The sequence below is a fragment of the Sparus aurata genome, chromosome 5 (assembly GCF_900880675.1).
Source record: "Sparus aurata chromosome 5, fSpaAur1.1, whole genome shotgun sequence".
In the NCBI taxonomy this organism is placed as follows: domain Eukaryota; kingdom Metazoa; phylum Chordata; class Actinopteri; order Spariformes; family Sparidae; genus Sparus; species Sparus aurata.
Genome location: NC_044191.1, coordinates 23,796,262 through 23,823,324, shown reverse-complemented (window position 1 = coordinate 23,823,324; position 27,063 = coordinate 23,796,262). Strand labels below are relative to the sequence as shown.

Sequence of the window (27,063 nt, the reverse complement as noted above, 5' to 3'; positions counted from 1 at the left end):
TAACAGTGCATTTACTTAAAAATAAGGATCTGAATACTTTTTCACACCCTGTTAAAAAATGGTAGTAACGTCAAGTATGTGTAACATCAAATGAAAGCAGCCAAAGAACAAATACCTTACGATGTATTTCTTTTTCATTCAACATGTTTATTATTATTATAATCATTATGTAATATCTTGATATATTTGCCATCTTGGCCATCTGAGGACAATCGATATTGTACATATATACATACATTACATGAGTAAATGTAGTTACATCACTTTAACACACTTATTCAATATAGGCAGCTCCACTGACCAAATTATTTAACAATACCAGATGATGCTTTCACTTAACCACCAGCTGATGAGCTGCATCATTAAAGCACTTCTTGCAGGTTATGACTCAACACTCTGAAAATAAATCTGCTTCTCTTTGACTATGTTTACTTTTGAAATCAGTCACACCCATCTACATTTTGATGAATAGAATTAACTCACTATAAAGACTTCATTGTAAAACTGATATTCTATTGGGGATTATCCACTTTTTTATTGTGGTACCAACAATATGTTCAACTAGCACCTGTGCCTTTACTGCTGATGTTAAACATAATCCTCCAATCCATTAGTTTGGGAACATCAGTCTGGATAACTGGCATTAAATATGATTTCATTGGCAGCAATATTCTTTGAGAACACATCTAAAATGTGAAACAGAACTTATAAAGTTGACCACAAAATACATTAAATATTAAATTACATGACAGACAAAAAAAATGACAACAATTGGGCAGAACAACATGTGAGTTTCTTAGCTAAGACATCAGACGGTTCACAATCCACTCGTATGAAAGAGGTAGTGCAGAAAGAAAAAAAAAAAGATTTACAATTCGGAGTTGTAAATGGTGCTGTTTCGAAGAAATACAGTTGCTGACATAAATATGACTAATCAAGTAATATTAGAAGAAAGACATGGCTAGTTCAACTCAACTCAATTGGACTACTGACAATGTACTACTTCTTACTTTAAGATAGTGTGACCTTTTCTTTATGCATAGTGGTTAGTTACAAATATGTAGTTTTTAATAGAGTAATCATTTTAGTGGGTGAACACTTGTCCAGCGATGGTTCAGCGTGATGGTTTGTCCTGTTTATGGATTTTTGGGGGGTGAGGGTTAAAGTTGCTGCATTCCTGTGCCTCCAAACACTACTTGCATTTATGCACTTTTATATGCCTTGAGAATTCAAACAATCCAGAGAATCTTTTCCCACATTTGTTGCAGTGATACGGCTTTTCACCAGTGTGGGCTCTTCTGATGTGAACTTTTAAGTCGCCGCTATACCTGAACGCTCTCCCGCATATTTCGCAAGCATACGGCTTCTCACCCGTGTGGATTCTTATATGTGCGTTTAACACGGATGTCTGATTGAACCTTTTCCCGCAGGTGTTGCAGGAATATGGCCTCTCGCCTGTGTGGATTCTTCTGTGAGCCTTCAGTCCAGACGTCTGATTGAATCTCTTCCCGCAGGTGCTGCACGAATACGGCTTCTCGCCTGTGTGGATTCTCATGTGAATATTCAACTTTGACAAACACTTACAGTCTTTCCCACAGGTGTCACATTTGAAGGACCTTTCAAATGAGGGACCCTCTGACAAATCGAGGTTGCATAAATCTTTGCTGGGGCTTTGGGTTTTCTTTGGCTCTGGTGAATCTGAGTCTCCGTGCTCACCTTCTGTCTGATCTCGGCTCTCAGCTAAATGCAAGTTATGAAAGATCTGTTTATTTATTAACTCTGATACTTCTGAGTTCTCATGGCCAGATTCATGTTTTACCCAACTGATACACATGTTAGCTGGGGCCTCCGTCTCTGCAGCACTTTGACTTCTGTCAGGATTCAAATATAGTGTCTCATCTCCTTTGTGGTCACTTTTCTCATAAGTAGGAGTCAACATAAAGGTATCAGGCTCCTGCTTCAGTACAAGCTGCTCCTCCTGTTCCTCTTTAATATGTGGAGGCTCTGGGTCCTCGTGGTCCAGACTGGAGTTAGCAGGACCCTCCTCCTCCTCCATAGAGACATGTTGCTGTGGGAGCCCTGCAGGAGCAGAGAACTGGGATACATTAAAAAGGCAGAGATGGAAGCTAATCAAATAATTATGTTTTGTGATAATAAACACACCCATCCTGGGTGACTGCATTTCGGGTTTGCAAGCCGCATCCAGCAGTCTGCGCTGACGATCGATCTCCTCCTCGTACTCGACGATGGCTTTTTTAAATCCTCTGAATATTTCCTCAGCAGCAGCAGAAAGTCGCTCGCTGATAAACTCTCTCAAATACTCGACTGAAGCCATTGTTGCTAAATTAAAGTAATTAAGAAATTAAAGTAGTTATACTGACCCGCCAACCCCCTGTCAGTTAACCCAGTGAATCCATGCAGCTGACGAGACTGACGTCTGCTTTGTTTACTTCCGCGGGGTGTTACACCGTTAAACTTCCGATAGTGAAGTTATTTATTGTTTTGTTCCGCGCAGAGGTATTTTCTGTCTTTAAACTCAGCATACGAACTGATGTGTTGGTATGACATTTTGCACCCTCACTGATATTTTAACTTCGGTTTAATAATTGTAATTCACTTTTTTTCATTATGAAAATGAGTTAATAATACAATTTTCCATCATTGAATAAACAAACTGTTCTCAGATGGAAATAAGTTTCCCATAGAGCTAGAAAGGTGGCAGGGTCCTCCAAATATCAACAAATTATTAGTAATTGTTGCCCTTTGTGGCGAGTTTTTATTTATATTATTCAGTCATGAAAATGAAGAGTTTGTTTATTCAGTTTGTTTAGGCATAAATTTTATTCTCCAAAACTACATCATGCACCTTTAACTGCAGCCACCTATAAGCAGTTATTCAAACTATTTTGTGAAAAATTGAGAGTTGACATGTGATGCAAAACTAGAACAGAATATACAAAAAAGTCATATGCCAGTAAAAATGCCATTCAACTGGGTTTATTGCAAAAAGCCCAACTTTTTCACAGGTCATACATACATGCATAAAACAAAAAATAAAAGTAACAACAATAGCTCGCTAATTATGAGAAAGTGACAGGAATGTTTTTTTTTTATACAATGTTAATGCAAAATGTAGTTCAACTTAAAATGTAATAACATGAAGTTAATTACTTTCAAACACATGATTTCAGTGTGAATTCAGTATTTTCATGTTGGGACCTCATGCTGTAAAACGGCAGCGTTCAAATAAACACATGACATTTTTTAAGTCTCACAACTGACAAAATCGTTTCCTACTGGTGTTTCATGAGTATGACTTCTCACCCCACAGTGAATCTTTAACGTGTTCTGGTTGCGTATTTGTTTGTGTGATATCTTCTTTTTAGTTCTGGCGCTGCATCTCTGGAGACACATTTCCAACTACAAACTTTTCTCTGGGGATTAGGAACTCGTTGAGTACTTCTGTGTACATCCACTGCAGGAAACATGGTCTAAATCAAGTTCCAGGTACAATTTTTAATTTCTCCTAAATTACAGAGATATATCTATTGCAGAAATATATTCATCTTAGTTGGTGAAATACTTGTCCAGCAAACTTCAGGGTGTATCATTTGAAGAATAACCTATCCCATCACCTCTGTGGGTTTGGGGCATCTTTTGTCCATGAAACACAACTTAATTTTTCTCCCACAGCTGTAGTTTTGCAGTTATGACTTCTCATGCAGACTGTCAAGTCACCACAGTGCTCTCCAATGTTCTACAAATACACTCCTCAAGGGTATGAGTACTTAAATGTCTTCTCAAGACTGTCCTCTGAGAAAATCCTTTCCCACATATGTTGCATTAAAATGGCCTTTTATCTGCGTGGGATGCCAGGTGGCCCTCTAAGGTACTCTTAAGTCGGAAGTTTTTCCCACATAGTTTGCACGGAAATGGATTTGCACTTGAGTGACTCAATGCATGCCTCCTTAATGTATACTTGTCCCTAAAACTTCTTCCACAGGTGTTGCAAAAAGATGACCTCTCACCTGTGTGAGTTATAATGTGTCTAACTAATTTGGACTTACTCTTACAGCCTTTCCCACAATATTCACAGATTAAACTGTCCAGCTTTGTATCTTCACAAGTATTTAGCTTGATCCTACACACATTTATCCTAAGTCTTTTCTGTAGATTTGTATCTACATTTCTAGTTGATGCTGAGTCTCTATGCTCACCCCCTTTGTGAACTTGGCTCTCATCCTCGTGTGAGTTGTGGCAGAGCAGGTGATGGTCAGCGCTTGGCTCTGGTAGCGCAGCGCTCTTGACTGATATGTTGACCATAGTCTCTTTCGCAGCTCCACTCTGACTTAAATCATCTTCAACATACAGAGCGTCATCTTCATTGTGGTCACTTTCCTCATAAGTAGGAGTCAACATAAAGGTATCACGCTTCTGCTTCACTAAAAGCAGCTGCTTCTCACGTGTGTGCACACGCAGGTGCCTCTGCAATTTTGACTTGTACTGGAATATTTTTCCACAGGTGCCACATTTATGAGACACTTTACCTGTGCGAGAATCACAGAGACTCTCTGATGTGGCAGAGTTATATTTGTTGTTACTGTGTCTTGTGCTCTCGTGATGTCCAACCTGTAGTTTAGTCTCTGCATCTGTAGTTGATCGAAAGTCTCCATTCACACCAACTTTCTGATCTGAATCAGTCTCCTGATCCAGTACAAACTGCTCTCCTTCCTGACTGGTGCAGATTTCCTCCTGTTCCTCTTTAATCTGTGGAGGCTCTGAGTCCTCTTGGTCCAGACTGGAGTTCCTCTCCTGGTCAGAGAGAAGCTCTTCCTCCTTACAGAGATGCTGCTGTGGGAGCTCTGAGGGAGCAAAATAAGCAAATGTGTGACACAGCCGCCACTATAAGGTCTACATAATTAAAAGCTAATAAACTTATTTGAGCATGCTAACGGACTGATGTTAGTGAACATTATCATTGTGTTTTACTCACCTATCCTGTCTAACTTTATCTCAGGTTTCCAAACGATATCCAGCAGTCTGCACTGACGAGCGATCTCTTCCTCGTACGCGACGATTGTTTTACTAAAAACTCCGAATATTTCTTCAGCAGCAGCTGCAAGTCGCTCGCGAACGAAGTCTCTCAAACACTCAACTGCAGACATTGTTGTTTATATAACACATTCAATTATAATCTGAGCAGAGATTATAACACCATATTCCAGTTATTTCCATTCATTCGTTTAGAACCACGCGCTGCCGTTGTTTACTGTGCTGATTTATTTTGAGTGGGTGTCACGCTGATAAGTTCGGACAGTGAAAGTGCCGGAGCTTTTTATTGTTCCGCTTTCAACTGATGAAATTTTATTAAAAACTCAAATGCTTAACCGCAGACATTGTTGTTTAATTAAAAGGATAGTGTTCTACACAGTCAATCCTCTGTCATCTTAACTCAATTCATCCACGTAGGGGAACGCGACTGGTTGCTGCTGCCTGTTTCCGTGGGGGACAGATATAGAGACGGCACTACTTCCGGTAGCTAGTTACTATCGCTAGCTTGTGTTGATTTATGTTCTGTTCGATTACATTGAGATACATTAGGGGGAAAATACTCAAAACGCACCTCAGATGCTTGTTTCGTAGTTTAGATTAGTCAGCTTAGTTGTAGCACATTATCTGTTTCTCACACGAAGTCTAAATGGGTGCATATTACTGTGCGATATGTAGGCAAACAACATTCACAGGGAAGGGACACATATTTGGGAAAAATCACCAAAGCAGACTCAGAGTAGTTCTTCTCAAATTCTTAGAGAAGGTAAGTACATTAATATCGACTCATGATTATTTTGTCATAATATTTTCGTCCACTTCATCTGAGCCTAGTAGGGTACAGGGTTAGCCGTGATGCTGACTATAACTGCAGTCAGATCATCGTCACAAACTACATTTTCAGTGTCACCTGTTGAATGACACTGATTTTATGTTTGATATTTCTTGGTGCATCGTGAACATAACATTTATAACCAGTCTAATAAAATGTGGCATTATTATTCATAGAGAAGTAAAATTCATGTAGTTATAGACATGTAGACATGTAGTTATTTATCTCTGTGATATAACGTTAGCCTAATGTATTATTACTGTATAGTGTTTGTACATCACTCACACTTTATTAATTCTTATACCTATATATATTTTTCAGAAAATCTTATACCTCACCATTGCTTTTTTACATAAATAAGACCTAACTAGTAACTACCTCAATAAGCGTTCCACGATGGGAAATCATCACATTATCTGTGTATTATTGGTGTACCTTTTTATGTTTCCTGTTTTTGTTGCAACCTCTGTCTTCTAGGTAAAGGAAGCTCGCCGAACACTTAAAAAACCCCAAGTAGAAAAGTTTGATTGCACACAGCACAAACAGACATTCTGGTGCTACTGCTGTGGGCTTGAAGTTGAAAGAAATGTTACAGACGGCAACATGACTGTGCTTTACGGAGGCCTGATAGAACACATGGCTACGTAAGTTTTATTTTAGTAACTTTAATTGTGTTTGTTTTATTTACACTCGTACACATATCCCAGAAAAGTACATAATCAAACATCTTTTTACTAACATTGGCATGAGCAACATGATTTCACCAGTGCTTTGTTAGGCTGATGAAAAAGAAACTGTATCTTGACTAGTGTATTTTGGCTCAATTAAGATGCAAGCTGCCCTACACATTTGTCAAATGTCTGTGGGCTTGAAGAAATTCTCATATCCCTGCTTTTCTTCATTAGTTGTTGTGATAAAGTAGTGTTGTTTTGACTTTTAAAATATATCTGGTTTTAGCCCAGAGCACAGGAAGAATACTCACAAATTCTGGTGGGACAATAAGGCCGACCCCAAGTTTAGAGACAAGGTCATTATCACAGAAGAGGAGAGTGAGAGGTAAGCCCGCTGAACCAAAAGTCTGTATGAATAACGTGTTTGGAAATAAAAGATTCTTCATGGTTTGTTTGTTTTTTGTTTAGGTTTAAAGCTGAGGTGGCAAACGCTTTGGAATCATTTGTGGAGAAGGAAGATGAATTCATAAAACAGGTAATACAACGGCACCCTGAAAAAACAAATTTCACTTTGATGACAACTTAGCTAGACTTATACTTTATCAATCACACTGGTGTTTTTTGCCAAACTTCAAGGCAGTCAATCCAATAGTTGTTGAAATAACTTATATCTCATAATCAAAGTGGTGGACAGACTGACATAGAGACCTAAGGAATGTTATTTCAACCAGACTTGAAAACTGTTTGTTTTGTTTTTGTTATTGGTTTCCTTGCGTGGCTGCAGCAAGCTGAAGTCATCCGCGCCCATGAGAGGCATCGGCAAGAGGTTCTTCAGTCTCTTTTAGAGGTTTGTTTTCCAGAGATGCAGTGGCAGTATCCATCACTTTGGCCTTGACTGTTGTTTTCTGTTGTTGTTTCAAATGATTAACTGCCAAAGTAGGTAAATAATTGAAGGACAAGGTTGTTGTTTATTTTTAACAAAATTTTCAAGTAAAAATGTAACCAAATTTAACCAAAAAAACTTCCAAACTGAGAACTGTGATAAAGTTGGAGAGGTAAAAAAAAAAAAAAAGAAAGAAAGAAAACTGAATAGAGAGGGGTTTGTGTCAACATTTGGGGCAAATTGGGGTGATAAAAATCGAGATGACGCATGATTAGTGCTCAGACTTCTACTGTGAAACCCTGTTGGCTTTTCCTGAATCAATATCAGCGTGACACAGAGCCGGAGTTGTTCAGTGGGCCCAATGGCACAGACGTGTTTGCAGAGGATGCTGTCAGGTAACACTGTGTCCATCATTGTCATTTTATCCTTCTTTGCATTTAGTTATTAATGGCACTTGAAATACAATTGAAAATGTTGATCTGGTGCTCATCTTACTGTCCTGGGAACAGCTCTCAGTTTCCACCTCAGGGTTCAGACCGCCCAACAGGGAGCGGCTTTGTCGACTCAATGGTCGAAGTACCACGGGCTGCAGCAGGACAAGGCCTGACTTTCATAGGGTATCAGGTAAGCGGACAGCTCTCATTGAGAAAATCATTGTGTTTTAAAAGTAATTGTCTTATTACACAAACCTGTTTACATCACTTGATCCCTCGTTTCTCTGTTACAGGATTCATCAAACGGTGGAAATGTTCATACAGGTACAGTGATATGAGTTTGTGTTATAGCCGAGTATCTGCAATATTGCCAAGAATGAGTTATATATATATATTTGGAGGCTCAGAGTAAGCACTACTTTTGAGTAGGTGAGCTGATGAATGTTACAAGACATATACGTAATTCTTATTAACTTATTTCTACTCTTTATTTTGCTTGCCCAATTAAGTAGAATAAATGATCAATGTGATTTTTTTTTAATTCTTGGATGTGTTTTGCATTTATAGTAATATTTCTTTGAGGATTATTATTCTTCACAAAACATCACATTACATCCTACATAGTCCTGAAAAAACAAATGACAAACATTGGTTTCCGTCAACCTAATAAAAACATATACTAGTTTTCTGTTTTGTTTTCCATGCATTTCAGAGCTCCCGCAGTCAATCCACTGTTTCTAAAATGTATGAGCTCAGTTCACCTCAGCATGTGCTTAACAAAGAGTAAGCATTAAGCCTCTGTGTGTCCCAGGTGCCGTCCCTCCGTGGCTCCAGGATGATCCTCTGGAGGGCACCTCTGGAGCTGCAGCACAACTGGAGATTGGCCCTTCGCTCCAAGACTTCCTTAAACACAGTAAGAATCACACACAGACATCTGTTGTGTACATTTGTTGTCAGCTGAGCAGTTTGTTTGCACAGAGTAATGTTTTAGCCTCGATGACGATTTCCATGAGCAGCTGTGTTTCATAGTTATTAGTAGTATATAGTTTTTTAGATTTAGATACAAATACATACTACTACTGTACCCTTTAGAAATTAATTGCACTTGATAGTATCAACATATATGTCTCTGATCATTATCAAAGTCTCACAAAGATTTTCGTATAACTAAAATGGCCTCAATTGTCTTTTGTCAGAGGAGCAAGAGAAGCTGAGGAAGCTTCCACCGAACAGAGTTGGGGCCAACTTTGATCACAGCTCGCATACAGACGCCAACTGGCTTCCCTCTTTTGGTAGAGTGTGGAACAGCGGCCGACGCTGGCAGTCCAGGTGAGATAACAACACGACATACTACACTTGAGACTAACATAGAATTGTCATGAACCAGGAGTCTTTTAACACAGTCACATACATTTTTTCACACAAAGGAGCCTTGACATAAGGTTTGATATCCTGTGTCTGTTGGTATCACTACCAAACACTTTGATAGATGATCATCATTCTGGCAAGAGGTACATACAGAAGTATGTGCTGTCGCACCACCAGAATATAGAGCAGCTTGTTTCCTCAAGTTGTAAGACTCCTGAGCTCAACAGTCCAACATGAATACTTCATTCTTGATTATTATTCATCAATTAGTCTGCATATTTTATTTTTTTGTTTTTGCAGGTGTGTAGCCTAAGAAATTACAGCAGAAATTGTATCATATATAATTGTGTTCTATAAGTACATTCAATTATACTTACATCTTGAGTCTTGAAAGTTTGAATATTAAAAAGCTTTTCATTAAACACATGTTTTTGTTTTTGATTATGATGTGAGATAGAGCTGGCTGTAAAGGCTAATATGTTATTCCAACAGAATCACTTCACCAGCCTCTCTTTTGTTTTTTAACAGGCACCAGTTCAGACAAGAGGAAGGGCAGAAGACCAGACAGAAGAGGAAGAGGGAGCACGGAGCAGAGGGGTCAAAGAAAACGAAAACGACTTAACGGCTAACAAATTCTGACAACACTTAGAATGAATATGATATGTATTGTGTGAGAGTTCATGAGTGAAGGGATGTATATAGTTAGTAGAATGTGAATGAGATTTTCTACTGTGTTTCTGAGGAGTTTCTGACTGTCCAGGCTGAATAAACACTCACTAGCCCAACAGTAATGTGTATATAGGAAGTTGTACGTAACCTTCTTTATAACATAATTCAGAGTTTGCAGTAGAGATATAAACTTTATTAAGCAGTGCCTATTGGATATATTTATGTTGGAAAGTTACCTTGAATGATTGCATTTTTTTAATAAAAACTCCAAGCTCCGACTACCCAACATGCACTCAATGACCTAAATCAGATTGGTTCTGCCCCTTGATTGGTCACTGACCTTCTCCATTTAAACGAAGGCATCATAGTGAAAATCCTCATTCAAGGCATTCTTTACTGTCTGAATTTTTCCAGCAAGTCCAGGATTGTGATTAGGAAGTCACTGTCTACAGCACTTCGAGAGGAACAAGACCGTTCTGGTGAACAAACTGCAGGGGGCGCCAGTCACTCAGCTAATGTAACAAAGATATCTGAAATGTCAAAAGCAGAGTTTGTTACAGATGGTAAAAACCAGAACTGTAGTATCCATTTTTTATGAATTGGTGTACTATTTGTCCATATGTCCAATAAGTGGCAGGAATTTTGTTTTTTTGTTTGTTTTGGGGTGCTGCAAGGCCTCCTGTAATAAATGTCTCTTCTTGCAGCAGTCCTGCTGAATAGGTTTCATTTCCCTTTTTAAAACACTTGATATGATGAATAACTGGACGAGGCATAAAGGATGCAAATGCAAATGTTACTTCTCACATAAGATGTGACAGTTACAAATGTTAAAGAAACTGCATCAAATATCTGTTAATCTCCGTAGAAACGTGAACGTCCCACTAGCTTCCGTACCATTTTTTTGTAGGAAGAAGGTGGAAAGATCCGGCTCCTATTGCATGCGATAAATATATAACAGATCTAGAGAAGAAAAACTGGGGATTCTGCAGTGAAATGTGTTGCGATTGCTCTGCCAACATCAGAACAGAGGTGGGTGAATGGCCGACAGCAGTAAATGCGATATCCTTTATTCCACTCTGAGAGCTTTCAGTAGGCCCTTCTTTTATCTGCACAGGCCTCCTCTCCTCTCCTCAGCACGGTATAATCAGGCCCCAGTGTGCTCTGGGTAGATGGGCGTGGAGCACAGTGCAGCTGCAAGGCAGTATGGGGATACAACGTGTAGCTGATCTATTCTTAGCTCTGTGACAGTACAGACGGAAGAGAAGAAGGGGGTTTGTGAATATTACGATCATAAACTGTAATTAATTAAATACATGATGTCAGTACTGTGTGACTATATAACGTTGTGCTTTCATGTAAGATGACTGTTCGTTGAAGTTATTATTTTGTTAGGTATAAAACAATCTATTGACAGCCGGAGCTCCAAAGCAGCAGCCACCCTTGGCACTGAAGAATGGGAGGAGAGAAAAAGCACGTGTACTGGGCGTGTCTCGAGTTAATCCACAGTCCAATCACGGAGCGGGATCTTTGAATAAATCTGCATATTTTAAAGAAGGCGTAATCCCCGCGTGTTGATTGGTTGAGCGGAATAGAAGCGACCAATCGCTTAAATGACAGGCGCTCAGCTGGCCATGAAGCCCCGCCCCCTATATATACTTTTGCAGACCCCGGAAACGTTGTCGCTTAAAGGGACAGAGGAGGAATTTCAAGCAAAGGTTGAAGCAACGAAAACAGCTGCGAGCACAGAAAAAAGACAGACAGAGAGAGAGGAAGGGACGTACTAGGCCAACTAGCGAGCTATGTGGCAAGGCAGAGTGGGAAGACGAGACTAAAACTGGACGATTATTTTACCCGTGAGACATCCAGCTAACGTTGTTAGCGGCTTTTTAATCTTCGAAGTCGGTTTTCGCCCCATAAACGTTAGCTACCTGAAATCCGTCAACGCAGCAGGCAGAGAGATAACAAAAAGGCCAAACTCCCAGACGACAGGGACGCGTGAATTCAGGCTACCAGACTGTGGTTTTCCAACCGGGTTCACCTTTTTTTATTGTTAGGTAAGTAGACATCACCATTTTTAGTAGCTAGCTACCGCCTAATCTTCTGCATTGTGTTAACGTTAAAGAAAACCATGTATTGTGTTGACTTTGTACATATGCTCAGGTTATTTGCAAATTTCTGGGTGATTTCAGTTAAATGTTCCCACTTTGAACATGCAGGTCATCAGTTGCATCATTTTCTTAATTAATCAGTGAATCTGAGTAAGGAATGACTGGAATCCAGCCTAAGCCAGCTGATGACCTGACAGTAGCTTGGTGTAGGGGGCGTTCCCCTGCTTTGTCTGCCTTCTTCACTCTGTCTTGATATGTCTGTGTGTGTGTGTGTGTGTGTGTGTGTGTGTGTGTGTGTGTGTGTGTGCAGTCTGCAGTGGTTCGGGACAAAGTGATAGAAATCCCAGTCTGTTACTCATCATATTGGGTGTGTGACCATCAAAATGCATGTGCAAATATTTAATTTTGTCATCACTGCACACTCATGCCCTCCTGGCATTGTGCACATATGGGCTGTGCAAGGAGGGGGGATCAGTCAGCAGCACTGGTAAATTTCTGTGAGATTACGACTGTAGCCAAGCGGGTGGAGTGATGATGATCACTGCAAAGCCTACAGGAGAGAGGATAGTGCCAGTGCAGTGGGTGTATTGTTCCCTTGGATTACACTTGGGAGTTGCATTGCATCATTCAGGGATGGGAGCATTGATGTTGACACTTTTTTACAGTAAATATAGAATCTATAAAGTATTAGAGTCAGCTATTAAAATGTTTTTATGCTCAGCTGCAAAGCAGTAGCTCCCATTGTCCTGACAAGCAGGGCATGATGGCATTGACATACTCATTAGGCACACGTGTATGCACTCACACAATATACATCAGCCATACAGCACACATGCATGTGTAATCGACCAGCTGTCTCACAAATGGCAGATTTCTGCACAAACACACATACACACATTCACACATTGCTGCAGCAAAATCCATCTGCAAGTCGACATTTCTCTCTCTCTCTCTCTCTCTCTCTCTCTCTCTCTCTCTCTCTCTCTCTCTCTCTCTCTCTCTCTCTCTCTCTCTCTCTCGCTTGTCCTTGCGTTGCTCTGACAGCCAACCCCCACCTCCCTGTCTGGGAGAAAAAACCAGTGGGCTTTGTCCTCAGCTGAGCGTGACGTCATGCAGATCTTTGCTGTAACCAACCCTGAAGGCGAGGTGCATTTTGTTCAGCAGGCCTCGGTCCTGGGTCTGGGCTTGTCCCATGCACAATGTCTTTTATGACTTAAGTTCCCAAATGCACACTGGGAGAATCGAAGAGAAGGCATTAATTCAGTCTGTTCAGGTGAGACAAAGGAACTTAGAAAATCCACTCATGTGAAAAAAAAAGGAAGGGAGGGAGGTATCAAACAACTCAAGGAAGGAAAACAACGTCAGGAATCCCTGATGATGACTGGTCTGTTTGCTTACTTCAAAATGTATAACTGCTGTCCCAATATATTTAACCTCAGGGAAATGCTGCGTATCACTATATGCTTACTGCCCAGCCAAATACAGTGAGTCATGAGTAACCTTGTGCTTTCTATATACAGAGCCACGAGTGCCTAGTTAGCCTTTTTATTAGATCAGTACATTATGGTCGACATGACGCTTACTTGAGGCTTGTAATACTGTAAGAGCCCAGTTTCTCCTGATTCTGTCTGAATCGATTAGGCCCACGCTAACAATATTACAGCCTCTGTCAAGCAGTGGTCAGTAAGTGACTCTCCTTACCTCGCCTTCTGTACACCGCTTTATTCATATGTAGACATCAGTTTTCCCAATTAAAGGACACCATTCATCATATGGTTCTCTTTGCACCCAAAACGGAGTGTATACAGTACCTTCCGTACCTCTCACGTCTGTCTGACTGGTGTGGTTAATGGCTGCAATACAAATTTTGTAAGCGTCTGAACCTGGCAGCGCTTTGTGTGTGTGTGTGTGTGTGTGTGTATGTGTGTGTGTGTGTGTGTGTGTGTGTGGAAAGTGGGGTCGGCTATTAAACGCGTTGAGCTGTTGAAGGCTTGTTGTCAGCCCTCCAATGTGTCTCTGCAGGATTTGATGTCCGAGATTACAGATGATTATGTGGGTTAGATCCAGTACTCAACACTGCTCTAGGGTTATATTGATCTCTAGTGTGTGTGTGTGTGTGTGTGTGTGTGTGTGTGTGTGTGTGTGTGTGTGTGTGTGTGTGTGTGTGTGTGTGTGTGTATGTGTGTGTGAGAGAGAGAGAGAGAGAGTTTGTGCCACCATAAATTGTTCTTGCATCCTTATAAAAGCAAATTACCGCTCTTATATAAAGAGCTATTTAGTGGTAAAGGTTAGATTTAAGGATAAGAGCAGGAAAGGTTCTCACAAAAGTGGTAGTATGCACATGTGTACGTCACTGTGAATACATGGTTTTAATATAGAACCGTAAGGCATCACCAAGAACTGGTGCTGACTGGTAGAGTGACAGGAACAATGTCTCCGCAGTTCAAATGATAAAAATGTGCATAGTTTTCCCCTAAGACCATAACGATCTTCCAATGAAAATAAATCTCTAAAACTCTTCCTATTCATATGCCCCCGTATGTGTTGCACCAAATGGAAAACAGTGACTTAATGAAAATGCTTTTTTTGTTATTTATCTAACCCTTAACTGCCATACAATGCTCTTGGAAAACAGGAAAAGGAGTGCTTCAAAAATCAGATGCAAATCAGGCACCCCTCCATTATAGTGGCTAAATCATTCAAAGGTCAGTCTTGCATACAAGAGCTGCAGCGATGAATTGCTTAGTCAGTTGGTTGTTGACGAAAGAAGACATTTGAGGACATTATCTTGAGCTTTAGGAAATGTTGATCAACACCTTTCACCCTTTTTTGACATTTTATAGACCAAACAACTAATCAGTTATTCAAGAAAATAATCAACATTTTCATCAGTGGCAGCCCTATTTCATACATCTTCTTTCGACCCTCTTGGGCTTTGATAATCAGTGCAAGAGAGAGCTCATCAGAGTGCTGCTGTTTGCTAGAAGATGGCTCTCTCAGCCCAGAGACAAAACGGAAGCACGTTGAGATGAAAGATAAAGTTAACAAGAGGACAGGTCAGAGGGCAACAGTAACTGTGTGTTTGCTTGTATTTTTTTTAACCTTAATGATGACCAAATGTCTTCACACTATGGACTAAAGAAAGCCTTCAGAAGGAAGACTTTCTGATGGCTGTCACTTTTACAAAGAGTGGTCATAAGGACATCCATGTGTGATATGAGTCACAGGGTGGGTGCACGTTGTCTCTCTTTCTTTCAGCTTATTCCTAAAATAGCACCTGTGCAGCTTTGACTAGTAGCACTTGAACCCTGAAACCCTCATTCTGTAGCCTTGGATCTTTACACACACAGAGACACACACACACAAACCAAACCTAGCTTTAGGCTGACCATAAAGATCAATCCACTTCACAGTCTGTCAATAACAGGAACTAGTAAGTCCTCTTAAAAACCTTCAGTGTCCATATGTTTGTAACTGTCTTCTTGTAGCAACTGTGGATAATAGGTTAACCTATTTTTTTTTTATTTGCTACCTTTTAGAGGTTTAGATTTCAGTGCATTACTTCTAAGCCTAATGGCTAAAACAACCTAAAATGATGCTGCACCGTGTTTAATCAGGCACATTAAGCATATAAGTAGTATTTAATATTTTATGCAATTTCAATATGCTGCTTCTGACTGACCTTGCAAAGGGTGGATACTGCTTGCTAGATTGTGGGGTTAGGTGTTAGGATTGAAGACAGTGAATGAAAAAAGGAAATGGAGCATCACAATCTCATAACTCGAGGAGCACTAGAATACCTACATAAGGCTAAATATTGAGAATTGGCTATTTGCTAATGGCTAAAAACTGGCTGCAAAATGCAGAAAAATTCCAAAGCTCATGTTTCATTAATACCAGGAAGTAAGCATTGCACCATTTGAATTTTCTCCCGTCAAGTGCTCCATCTTAGTTCAGGTTGATTGTTAGCTCCATATTTAGTAGCCGTCTGCTCACTTTTATTCAAATACAGAGACCGGAGAGAGAGAGAGAGGGGGAGAGAGAGGAGGATGACAAGGCGACAGTACCACCTGCTGAATAAATCAACATGGATTGACATTACACACTGAGAGGCAAAGAGCTGTGATATTAGTTCTGTCCACGATGGGCATGTCAGAGTTTAAACCTTTTATAGCATTAAATATGACTGTTAACTTAGGTCATTTATCAAGCAAAAATACATTTACTGTTAACTGGAAAAAAAAGGGTCCGCTGACCAATTAGTAAATGAACAGCAATGTAATCAACAATATCAACATATTTTTAGTTTTTTTTTTATATATATTTTTTTGGCCTTTTATGGCTTAATTGATAGAACAGCTGAAGATATGACAGGAAACAGGGAGAGAGAGGGGGGAGTGACACGCAGCAAAGGGACCCAGGCCGGGAGTCGAACCCAGGTCCGCTGCAGAGCCTCGGCACATGGGACGCGCGCTCCACCTGCTGAACTAAACGGCACCCCATATTTTTAGGTTTTTAAGTATAAAAAAAGGAAGAGGGATCGCAAGGAAATGAATCAGCAGCCCAAGTTGTGAAAGTGTAATGGGCGTGGTTAATTATTTTTCATAAATTTCTTAGATGAAATGATTGATCAGTTATTCAAGAGAACAATTCTCCACAAACCCTATTAATCGATAATGTAAATGTTGTTTTATTGTCATCACCCCCAAAATCTGGTATCGGTTGGGCTCTCAATGGTAATCAATAAATATAGAACTAAAATATCTAGGTGGATAGTGGAAGATTATATTGTGGGTAGATTCAACCAAGACAGTTTACAGCAACTCCCTTCAGAAACCACAGTTGATCGTGGCTATTGTTTGCTTGATTGATAGTCTTTGTTGTTTGATTTCATTTGCACTAACCACTCTGGAGAAAAACAAGTGCAATATGTGTATTTTGGTAATGACAAGCTGTAGGCCTTTTATGTTCATAATTGAATTCACATATGGATAAACAACAACCTCTTGGGTGTTGAGTTGCCCAAAATCCAGTGCTCACAGCTTCATATCACAATGAGTGATTTAGCATTCACATATAATTCTGTGTATGTCGCCTGTGATCCATTTAGGCCGTTGATAAAGCTTTCATACAGAGCCCAGAATCAATGAGTAGATGTTGGAAGGCAGATGTATCTCTGTGCATTATATAGGTCAACATAGAGCTTATCAAGCTAAGACCTGTTCGCTCTCTGCCCCTCTCCCTTTCGTCCTTGTCTTGTACCCTGTGTCCATTACTCTCTCGTACGTTGTCATTTGTCTCGATCCTCCCGCATTGCATCAAAGCCATCCATCCTCTCTCTGCTCCTCTCAGTCCCATCTCTCCATCTTGTATGTATGTCAGGCCTGAGCCTTTGCATGCATCATTTGTAACTGAAGTTGACCTTTATACTGAATGAGAAGACATTTCCATTTGGAGAACTGCGATAGCCACTATTTGAATTTCATTAATTATAGTATTTTAAATACTGGATTTGTAAGTTCTGATAAAGGACAAAAAAAAGTTATACAAAATGTTGAGAAGGCGCTTCCCACATTTTTGTTTGAAGTGTGTAAACCTGAACAGGGAGGATGTTCAATCAGCTGACACCCAGTGCATTTTACATAGATGATTTTTTTTCCTTGTAGCACCCATAGCAATTCTTATATGTGGTTTAGAGTGAATTGTCTCATCAACTATTGGATGGATTTTCATGAAATTTGGCACCAAAATTGAGTGCCCTCAGAATACATAAAAAAAAATCCTTTGGTGATCCCATAGCACAATTATTGTGTCAAAATGATAATTTGGCCAATAATTCTGTTTAACACCAAATACCTGCAAATGTAATCATGTCCCCATCAGCCTCAACTGCATTTACTGGTAAGCTGTACTTAATAATGTTAAGCTAAACTAAGCTGGTGAATGGAAATATGGATATATGCAAAACAGTAGCATGTTAGCTGGATATTACATTGATATTATATGTATACATGATGTACACAATGATATGAGACTTTCTATTCTTATATTGTGGATAACTCTATATAGTGATTTGGAATCAGTGCTGTCCCTTCCTGGTTTTAATGGCTGCATTACATTAAAGTGAGGTCATTTTCTGAACTTACCCAGCCCATTTAGCATGTTGACGATAGCGTTTAGCCTCACTGAGCTGCCAGCGTGAATGTGGCACAGTAGCTATGGCAAAGTCTTTCCTGCGTTCTCCATGGCCTCTTATTGTTCATTTTAGTTCATTTGAGATGACAAAGACGAGTCAGTTATAGCCTATCGATTGTTATTGCAAGGGCAACATTTAAAAGCATTGAACTAATTTTGTTTGCATGTACCCTGCTTTGATATACTGGCAGCTTTCATGCCAAGAAATGACAGAAAACATTAGCCTTGTGTCCAACCTCTTGAGGTTCCCTGTGTTTTGTCTAATTACCTATTTGGACTCTGATTCATGTTATTTGCTGCAAATGTAGTGTGTGCAGTTCCAACATAGAGTAGAAACTCTTGTGGTAAAAAAAGGGTCTCATTATTAACTGCTGCTTAACGACTATAAGCGTTTGTGTTGGACTGATCTCAGGATTAACCCTAGCCAGACCTCTCTCTGCCCTTCACCCTGTAATGCCCCCCCCCACCCCACCCCCCATACTCAAATGGATGAGCCGCTCTCTTTATATGTGTGTGTTCATGAACACGCATGTGTGCAAGCTTCATTGGTGTTTTTAGTTTAACACTTGTCCTTGGGGTCATTGTAAAGTTGTGCCTCATTTCCTGCTGTTCAGCCTTATCTGCCTACAAATGTGGGCATAAATGAGCTCTAACTGCCATCATAATCCTCTCCACCATCCACCAATCATTAGCCAGGTTGGCTGGTTAGATAGCGAATGTATGCCCTGGTTAGGCATTAGGGAGCTACATAGGAAAGAAAGGGTTTTTTTTTCTTCTTCTTCTTCTTTTCATTACACTGCCCAGATGGCAGGCTGAACTACACTACACGTCTTGAGTAGTGCAACACCACCATGCTGTGCGAGTACCCCAAGCATGAAAGAGAAAGGGAGAAAAAAAGAATTAATTTAAACTGAAGGAAGATGGACAGGGGGGAAAAATGCTGAGAGGATGAGAGAGTGAGAGTGAGAGTGTGAGGTAAAAAGACAGGCAGCTGAATTCAAGGTGAAGGAGTGAGGGCTGAGAGGGAAGGGAGGAGATGTGGAGAGGGAGAGAGAGCGAGAGAGAGAGCTTTATTTCCTGTCCTCCATGAATAGGCAGCATATTTCTCTGGAACATTCCATCCTCTGAGCTGGCCCGGCCTGTCACCAAGACTCAGGGTGCCACACTCCTCCCCATCTCTGCAGTTCTTCCCATTACACCCTGTCTCTCTCAGTTGTCCCTGTGCATATCACTCATTACTCATTTTTTTTCCACTTCATCCCTTTTGTTCCCATCTTTGATTGATTGCACCAAACTTTACAACAGCTGATTACAACAGGATACACAAAAGAAAAAGTTTGCACACTAACAGTGCTGCTGCATATTGCATCGTTAAATGAATGGTGGGAATGATTGCAGAAATGGATGGAGAGACATGTCTGGTAATGGAAAAACAAGCAGACGCTATTTCGGGAATGCTTTATTTGGACAGTGTGGCCTTTTTAAAATGGATTAACAAAAAAGTCTGTGTTCAGCAAAGTCTATTTGCTCCATCTGCCCAGTTTACACCTAACCCCAATCCTAAATGTAATCCCCTTGATCATATCGAGAGTCACTATTATATTAACTGACACTTATAACCACTAGAAAGTAAATTGAGCATAGACATATATGATTAAAATAAAAAGCAATAACAATCAAGGTTTTATTGGTCAGATATATCTAGCTAATTTGCTTAAATGGCAAAGAGGGCAAAGAACACACACATTTGCACACACAGTTAAATGCTTACACCTCCCAGTGCTTTCGATCCTATTTGTCAACACACAGCTGGTCAAACATGCCCTTCCAGATAGAGTTAGTCTCAACGGCTTGTTACAGTGCTTTAGAAATGTAAATATGAAGAAACCACTCTTAGCTGGGAAACAACCTGTAGGAACTTGTTATCTGATTAGTTTTGGTTGTGGGATCTTTTAGGGGTGGGGTTATAGCAGTCAAACTGGCAGGTAAGCATCCTATTCAGAGGTCTTGTTCTGTTGTAAAATCCTGAGAGAGAAAGTGGGATGTATAAGACACTCTGGCCTGGCTGAGAATAAGGGCTGAAATGTTGAAAAAAGAAAGCAGTTAATGTAATTGCCATATGGCGACATGTAACAAATGAGGCTCCTGAAAATAGAAAATGAGGACTAAGACAAAAAACATGTGGTGTAGAAGTGGGAAATCCAGTATTGAATTAGCACTTTTAACTTTATTCTTGACAGTGGTATAGCTCTGAAATGGGAAACATGTTATATTTCTTGTAAAAAATGTTTTGAAATGATTTGTATACGGCTTAAAATATGCCTGACCGGTCAAAGTCAATGTGAAATGCTAATGGTTGTTACTGTAAACATCAGCCTTCCTACAATATTTCCACTCATTATCATGCACTGCTTCACAGAAATATCACCTTAAAACAAAACACATGCATCAGAAAAAAAATCAATGAATTAGAATCAGCAATTCGACGCATTGCTGCTTTTTTCCCCCCGTAAATATTAGCTTTGAAACTTTCTTCTGCACACTGGAGCTATATTGATGTCCACGCTCTCATTGCACATGTTTCAGAGAGATCTACATACTGTACATTCATCTCCATGTGCATCCTACTAACACACTGAGCACAAAGAAACCAACACAGGCATGGGCCCATGCCTCTCTAACCATGTTCAGTATTACACGGACACCCCCTCCCTTCACACACACAGACACAAGTGTGTGTAGACTTTCCTTTCCCACCCTTCCTCCACCTCCCCTCTTCCTCTCCTCCTTTTGTTCTCTCCCTCCCCAAAGAGGAGGGTGAACTGGACCTTGTTTTTGATATTTAACACTGGTCATTTAAAAACTGTGACTAACCGATTTTCCTCACTGAGGTTTGGCACTGGTAGTCAAATCGTAGCTCTTTATGTTTCGAATCCTGTGACTGTTGGGCACTGATGGGTAAATCACACAGCTGGTGTCACTTTGAGAGGCCTAGAAAAACAAGGTATGCGTCTGTCCGTGTGTGTGAAGGTAGTGTTTTAGCTGCGGGGGCTGAAAGTCCAACCCCACGTTTGTCATACAGACATCAAAACAAATACTGCCATGCTTTAAAGTCAGGATTGCATCAGTATGTGTGTTTGATGGAATGCAAGTGTGTGTGTTTTCAATGCTTCTTTCTCCTCAGCTGCACTCAGAGTGCCCTTGAGTGGAGGAGGGTCTTCTCAGTGAAGACACACCCTCTTTTGCCAAATATGGAAGGCAACATGGGCTCTTAAAGGGACAGAAGTGTGTGAATGTGTGCGTTTGTTCGCTCTGAAACACGAGATCCTTAGTAATGTTGCTGCTTGTGAGCAGAAAGTCCACATTAGTACAGTTTTTACAGGCTTTGCTGTTGAAAGCAGCAGCTGAGCCTGTTTAATGACAGGAAACTGCCTGGTTGCAGTCTGGTTCCTTGTCTGTCTGTCAGTTTATCTTCCCCTTCCCCGGCCCATCTCGCTGTCAGTCTTCTACCTCCTCCCTCCCCTCTCTCCCATATCCCCACATCTCTATATTTGGAGGTATGTAGCAGAAGCCCTGTCTTGTTTTTCAAACCTCATCTCTGCTTACTTTTACCATGCACCAAAACAACTGTGACATACTTCCACACATATTTATACACACTGCATGCATATGCACATGTATAGCTCAGACAATTAATCAGTGCATCCATTAGCTGAAAATGAATTAGCCACCACAGTGTTTTGACTATTTGTTGCAATTTTCAAACAAAAACTTCAAAAATGATCTTCTCATTGTTAGTATTTGAGGTTTTATTTGTCTTTTATTACACAGTAAATTGAATACTTTTAGGATTTTGGACTGTTCGCTATATAAAACAAGCAATTGGAAGTTAAATGGATGTTTGTTGCTATTTTGCCCTTGCTAAATAATTGGCAGATTGATTGATGACAACAATGAAAAAATCTTTAGTTGCAGCTCTATGTACATGCCTGTGTGCAAACACCCAAGTGGATTGCAATTACAACCAAGGCCGAAAACTCACCTTTTTGTCCGTCAATGGCAGTGACTATTAAAAAGCAATAGGTTCAAAATGGAAGCCATACAAATACAATACAAAAGGCTAGGCTCTAGGCTGTTAGAGTTCAAATTTGGAGTATTTACCAGCATTTCTTCTGGTGGTTGCAGGTAACCACATCCTCCCTGTAAGTATGTTACTATAACTTTAAATGCAGTTGAGAAAAAGTGTGTTTTTTGTTTCGGCAGATACATTGTTTTTTGTGATTTTGACATAGCAAAACAGTATGTCTACTTATCTTGTTATGCAGATGTACCAATTAGATCATTTTCTGGGCGTAAAAAGTGGTCAAAACCATTTGTTTTGTGATCATCAAATGATTTGCTGACTCAAACCTTATGCTAAAGTATTGCAATAACTTTACTATCAAGTCATTTTCATTTAAAAAGCACCTAATCATGTGATGAACTTGGAGAGCTTTACAAACCATACAACATACAGTGCCTTATATACTTTCAGTGAAAGAAAAGAATAACAAAAATATGAAAATCTCTCCTCCCCCCGTCTATGACAGAGATAGCGTATGCAACTAGCAGGTGTAGAATTTCCATCTTGATTTTGAAACGGACACAGGTTGAAACATACAGATGGAAACTGTGGAGATAAAGGTAGACAAGGAGAGAGACAGAGAGCTATCAATAGGTTTGTCTCGCATGTCTCAACCTGCATGCATCTGATAACAAGACAACCCTGCTTTCCTAAAAAAGGATCAAGTGTAGCGTGGTCAGTGCGTTTGTGTCTGTTGCGCGATAAATATGGGTTCTTCACAGCTTCGTGTATGTTTTTACAGTGCTTTCAACTTCTACAATCTCCACCCGCTGTGTGAGAGAGAGGTGCATAAACGCTAGTGTGTGATGCACTTGCTCGCTGTGTGTGCGTACTTTAACCACACCACTCAGTTCGAAATAGTTCCTGCCTAGTCAACATGCTGTTCCTTATTAGCTCACAGACGGCAACACGCGCACACACACACACACACACACACACACACACACACACACACACACACACACACACACACACACACACACACACACACACAGCTGAGGGCAGCTCCTGGTACTCAGCTGATAAACTTTTTCACATGCATCTACACTCCAGCAGCAGATAAGCCCCTCAGCCTTCGTGAGCTTGTGTCGGCTAAATGTCACTGTGTACAGTTCATACTACACACACACACACACACACACACACACACACACACACACACACACACACACACACACACGGCGCCTTTGTGAGTGTGAGAGAGACGACAGCAAAGGAAGGGGGAGGGTTGACTGCATCTATGTTTGCATCTGTATCCTCTGAGGAATAAACTCTTTTCTGAACTTATGTTCTTTTAACTAACTCGCACACAGACACACATGTGGCTGGCAAGCTGTGGGGCAGAGACTACACAAGTGAACAACTGTACACACAACATGCTTGAAGCTGTCCATGACACACATTTAACACACACACACACACACACACACACACACACACACACACACACACACACACACACTGTTTGGGGAAAGTACTCCATGGTTGTACTTCTGCAGAACAGGCCAAGCAGGAGTAGGTGGGCGGAGTTTGGGCTCCCCACACCTCCTCCTCCCTTTAACTCCCTCCCCTGACCAATCAGGACCTGAGCTACTACAGCTGACCCCCCTTTTCTCTGGCCAATCAGATTGCAGCAACCCCCCCCATGCCTTCACTGCTGAGTGAGCAAAGCATGCCTTGCTCTATCAGCTGAGAGGAAACCGACAGAAAGAAAACAGAGAGAGAGCAAGAGAGAGGTCGAGGGTAGGATGGCTAGAAAGGGCTGCAAGGAAGAGAGGAGAGGGTGAGGAAGAGGAGGAATGGGACAGGAGGAAATGGGGAGTGGCTTTTGTATTCAAGATATTTTGGAGGGGCGCGAATGAGAGAAAGGAAGAAAGAGGGCAAGGGGGGGAGCTTGAGAGACAGACAAGGAGAGGGAGGGAAAAAGGGAGATGGGTGGGGGGTGAAAGTTGTTGATGGGTTTTTGATTTGTGCATGTGTGAGGGTGGAGAGAGGTAGACAGGAAGAAAACAAGATACAGAGAGAAAGAGAGAGAGAGAGCAGCTTAGCAGGCCTCCTGACAAAACAAGCAGAGGGACGCCAAACAACTTGACTGTCTTCTCAACACCACTTTTTCAGGAGGAAGGAAGCACAGAGAGACAACAAACCAGAGAGCCGACACAGGGAGAGACAGAGAGAGAGACAGAGAGAGGGAGGCAGAGAGAAGGCAGCTTAACCCGGTGGAAATAGAAACACAGAGGAGGACAGAGAGACAAGGCAGCAGAATCAGCCATCATCCAGCCACCAGACGAAATAGAGGAAGGAAGGAGAGAGGCAGAGAGTGAGACAGCGAGATAAACCACATCTTTTTGAGAGGGTGAGTGTCACAAGTTCTCCTGCTGTCAAGTGTACTAATGTTGCTCCTGTCATATTGTCAGCTGCGCTCGGGTGACTCAACGTCTCCTAAAATGGCCACATGAAAGGCAGACAGAGAGACAGGCAGGCAGGCAGCAGACACACAGACGGACGGAGGGAGGGAGGGGGGAGACAGAAAGGGACCCTGTGTCAAACAGCATTCTCAGCAACTATGTCACTGAACCGAGCTTAGTTTATACTGCCACGACTCACCAGCCTGAGTACTGTGTGTGCGCCTGGTGTTACATTGTCTTGCTTAGAGGTTCCTGTCAGTTTCAGTGAACACAACCTGTCTCCCTCTGTCACGTTCTGTCTTTCACTGCCACTTCCTGTCTTATGTCTTTGTCTGATACTGAAACACACACATACAAAACCAAACACACACACACACACAAAACACACACACAAAACACACACAAACTCGACTGTCATTCCATCCCCTCTTGCACAGCGACATCAGATTTCCAAACTCTGGATGCTTCCTGTAATCCAATCAACAGGTGACTGTTTGCGGGAGCACTTTGCAACATTTTGTGTTGGAGAATGTGTGCATAATGCGTCTGAGTGTTTATCAGCCTCCAGGCCCAGTACAAGCCTGGGAGTAGCTCGGGTGGGGCCCTTGCTAAAAGTTGATGAGACAATTGGGGCATTTGGGAGGCTGCTAACTTCATGCTGATGCTATCACACCTCTGTTACAGGCTGAGTGTACTGACGTCAGAGTGCAGCTGAGCAGCTAGGGATAAGAGTTTCCACAGAAAGCTCATTCAAGATGACAGCTCACAGTATGTGATTGATACCAAGTCATTTCAGACGGTCTAGGTGAAATATGAACCCCATCCAGATGCCAAATGCTGATTTAAAAAAATGTGTTGTTAAGTTTCAGTCCTGGCAACACGATTTTTTTTTTATTTATTTGTATTTTTTACAACTTGGTTATAATGCAACTTTATCATCTGCAAGCCACGTTTAAAGCTAAGAACATTCAATAGAAGTATGCCTTTTTTAGTGAATGGGTGTTTTGTTTTGTGTGATGGAAAGTACAAACATGAGCGCAAGCTAAAACCTTGCTTTTTGATTACTCTGGCATTGCATTGGTGACTCTCCGAAGGCTATGACTGCCTCTATCACTAAACTCATTTGTATGTTAAAAGGGACTGCAGGGAGAATAGAGACTGTCAGAAGTTTGCCATTGGTTGTCGAAGTTGTAGTTTTTGTTGCAAATATCGTCCTGCATTTGACTGATTAATTCACATTGATAATATGGAGGAAATTAGAAGAGAAACGCAATACTAGTGTTCATGGTTTATGAAATAACCCAGAAGAAACAATCCAGCCTGGCAATTTAGGATCATGACCAAGGGGAGGAGAAACCTATTTTGAAAATGAGGATCTACAGTCCTACATTAAAGTATAAAGTATGATATAACATCTCCAAACTAATGAGGAAGCGGGCAAGTTTCTTGTAAAGTCAGTCAGCCTTTAAACCGAGCAGCTGTTTTTTTCCCATAAACAGTTTCTCAAAGGTGGAGTGCATAAAAAAATCTGAACTATGCAGTGTCTGTGTTTGTTGCCTTTTCGTTAAAGACTGTAAACCAATACAAGTAAATGTACTAGCTTCTTGTAGTTCGTCTTCATTATGTTTATTTTATTGCAGAAACACATAAAGTGATGGTGCCTTGCATTGTTTGTGTGTGCACACATGCATGAGGTATCTGGGTGTTGTGATGAATGTGCACAGGCCAAATGTCAGGGTATTTTCTGACCATGAACTCTGCCCCCTTCACACCTATATATTTCACCAAGAGCTGGTTTTGAGGTCAGCAGCGTGGCACCTAATGACAAGTTTGTGTAGACGACTAGCAGCTTTTCAAAATGCGCAGGATCTTAAGAGTAATTTTGTCTCTTCTGCAGATGTTTTTGCTGAAAGTACTGATGCTCCAGTTGCCACAGTGACTCATAAGAAACTCGGTCTAACATGATCTCTATGGGCCCCTCAGTGGAACTATCCGAGTGTGTGTGTAATTTATTTGCTACATGCAGATCAACGACACCTTGTTTGCCTTTGCCATAGCCTTTTACCACCACCTCCTAACTCCACCTCTCTGATAATGGTGAAATTAAATGCCCCTAGGCCTCCTGACCCGTTCGAAGTCATCTGACCCAAGACCGTTGGCCTCTGACCTTTTGACCACAGTCTTCTTTGGCCTAAAAGTTACACCCAAACTGAACCCATTGACCTCAGTCCTCCTTACACATGGTGAGCGGTAGTGTCTCTTGATGCTATTCCTGAGATTTGGATGCCCTTGTGCACTGCACAGTTGCATTGCTAGTATAGCA

General features: G+C 41.0%; 4 protein-coding genes across 6 annotated transcripts in view; 2 read left to right on the top strand and 2 right to left on the bottom strand.

Annotated features, from left to right (window-relative positions):
- Positions 1-316: 316 nt before the first annotated feature.
- On the bottom strand, positions 317-2,445 carry LOC115581540 (zinc finger protein 98-like). Of its 2 annotated transcripts, none has more exons than XM_030416708.1 (2): positions 2,164-2,445; positions 317-2,079 (listed from the first exon to the last, which is right to left on the bottom strand). In XM_030416708.1, exons 1-2 carry the CDS (start codon positions 2,333-2,335, stop codon positions 1,193-1,195), a joined length of 1,059 nt encoding a protein of 352 aa, XP_030272568.1. In that variant the 5' UTR covers positions 2,336-2,445; the 3' UTR covers positions 317-1,192. The 2 variants fall into 2 exon arrangements, with proteins under 2 accessions (XP_030272568.1, XP_030272569.1); XM_030416709.1 differs by having other exon boundaries at positions 317-2,095; positions 2,164-2,426.
- Positions 2,446-2,981: 536 nt separating this feature from the next.
- LOC115582456 (zinc finger protein 761-like) lies at positions 2,982-5,469 on the bottom strand. The gene is made up of 2 exons (XM_030418439.1): positions 4,994-5,469; positions 2,982-4,862 (listed from the first exon to the last, which is right to left on the bottom strand). Exons 1-2 carry the CDS (start codon positions 5,163-5,165, stop codon positions 3,844-3,846), a joined length of 1,191 nt encoding a protein of 396 aa, XP_030274299.1. The 5' UTR covers positions 5,166-5,469; the 3' UTR covers positions 2,982-3,843.
- Positions 5,470-5,484: 15 nt separating this feature from the next.
- On the top strand, positions 5,485-10,612 carry cenatac (centrosomal AT-AC splicing factor). Its single transcript, XM_030418441.1, has 11 exons — positions 5,485-5,815; positions 6,359-6,525; positions 6,839-6,937; positions 7,021-7,087; positions 7,337-7,399; positions 7,763-7,830; positions 7,945-8,059; positions 8,163-8,193; positions 8,681-8,782; positions 9,066-9,198; positions 9,766-10,612. Exons 1-11 carry the CDS (start codon positions 5,699-5,701, stop codon positions 9,857-9,859), a joined length of 1,056 nt encoding a protein of 351 aa, XP_030274301.1. The 5' UTR covers positions 5,485-5,698; the 3' UTR covers positions 9,860-10,612.
- Positions 10,613-11,581: 969 nt separating this feature from the next.
- Positions 11,582-27,063, top strand: part of atosb (atos homolog b) — a 28,542-nt gene continuing 13,060 nt past the window's right edge. The window contains exon 1 of one of the 2 annotated variants that reach the window (XM_030417538.1): positions 11,582-11,960. The gene's annotated coding sequence lies outside the window, so the exon portion shown is untranslated. Of the gene's footprint in view, positions 11,961-24,006; positions 24,689-27,063 lie in introns of those variants that run through there. The other variant, XM_030417537.1, reaches the window with a different exon arrangement.